Source organism: Propithecus coquereli, unplaced genomic scaffold, assembly GCF_000956105.1.
Source record: "Propithecus coquereli isolate 6110/MARCELLA unplaced genomic scaffold, Pcoq_1.0 Scaffold519, whole genome shotgun sequence".
Classification (NCBI taxonomy): Eukaryota; Metazoa; Chordata; class Mammalia; order Primates; family Indriidae; genus Propithecus; species Propithecus coquereli.
In genome coordinates, this window is record NW_012151052.1 from 342,580 (window position 1) to 343,565 (window position 986).

Sequence of the window (986 nt, forward strand, 5' to 3'; positions counted from 1 at the left end):
TGTTCTTTTTCTAAACAGTTAAGTCATTCAGTTGTTCCGGGCCTGTGAAGTTTACCATAGAGTGGCATTTGAAGTATCATACCTGTCACAATCAATATTCTGATCTGGAAGTAAGTAAAACACAAATCTTTAGTATATGTAAAGCTATTAAGGAAAACTTATAAGTATAAAGATTTATTAGCTTCTCAGGTAAGGGGGCTAGAAATAGAGATTATAGTTTTAGAAGTGCCATAGATTAATTTTGGGACCTAAGGCAATAAATCACAATATATGTTTTCTGAGAAGACTACAAGCATTTTAGTTTTCTTGTGAATATTTTTTTGAAAAATGTTAAGTGAATGTTTAAATCAGATGCACAGGAGCCATTGATAAAGGGACTGTACACACAAATAAAAATCAACTTAGTTTGAAAACAAAGTTTAAAGGTTTTACTTCATTAAAAATATTAGTTATAGGGAACCTAGAACTTTAGTGAGTACAAGTAGATCTCAGAAGGAGGTGAGGAGAAGAAAGGAGACATCTGGGGAAAGGCAGAGGAGAGTGAGAGAAGGAAAAAGTGGCTTATTCTGCCCCAGGCTCTTGTCCTGGGTGCCTTGTGTCACTCAGCAAGGTGTTTCTTTTGATGATTCTCATGAGGGTTGCTTGGAATTGTTTCTTTTCAGATTCTCTGTCATCTCTCTGGCTTTTAGCTTGAATAATGCATGGGTTTCCATATTTTTATTAGTATTATCTATTTAGAGTCAAAGATGCCATTTTGCTTTTTGATTTTATCCTTAAATATTTTACCTCTTCACTGAATACTTACCTATACACTGAATACTTCAGTGTATATTTCCTAAGACCAGAGATATTCACTTACATTACACAGTACAATTACCAAATATAGGAAATTCAGCATTGATTTAATACTATTATCTAATATACAGACTTTATTATAATTTTGCCAGTGTCCCAATAATGTCTTTTATAGCAGTTTTGTTTTTTTT

At 32.8% G+C, this 986-nt stretch overlaps 1 protein-coding gene across 1 annotated transcript in view; it reads left to right on the plus strand.

Annotated features, from left to right (window-relative positions):
• TMEM87B (transmembrane protein 87B) overlaps window positions 1-986 on the plus strand; it is a 57,619-nt gene that overhangs the window by 7,756 nt on the left and 48,877 nt on the right. Inside the window, exon 3 of the mRNA XM_012656760.1 lies at window positions 19-110. Within this exon, the coding sequence (XP_012512214.1) occupies window positions 19-110 (92 nt within the window). The remainder of the gene's footprint in view (window positions 1-18; window positions 111-986) is intronic.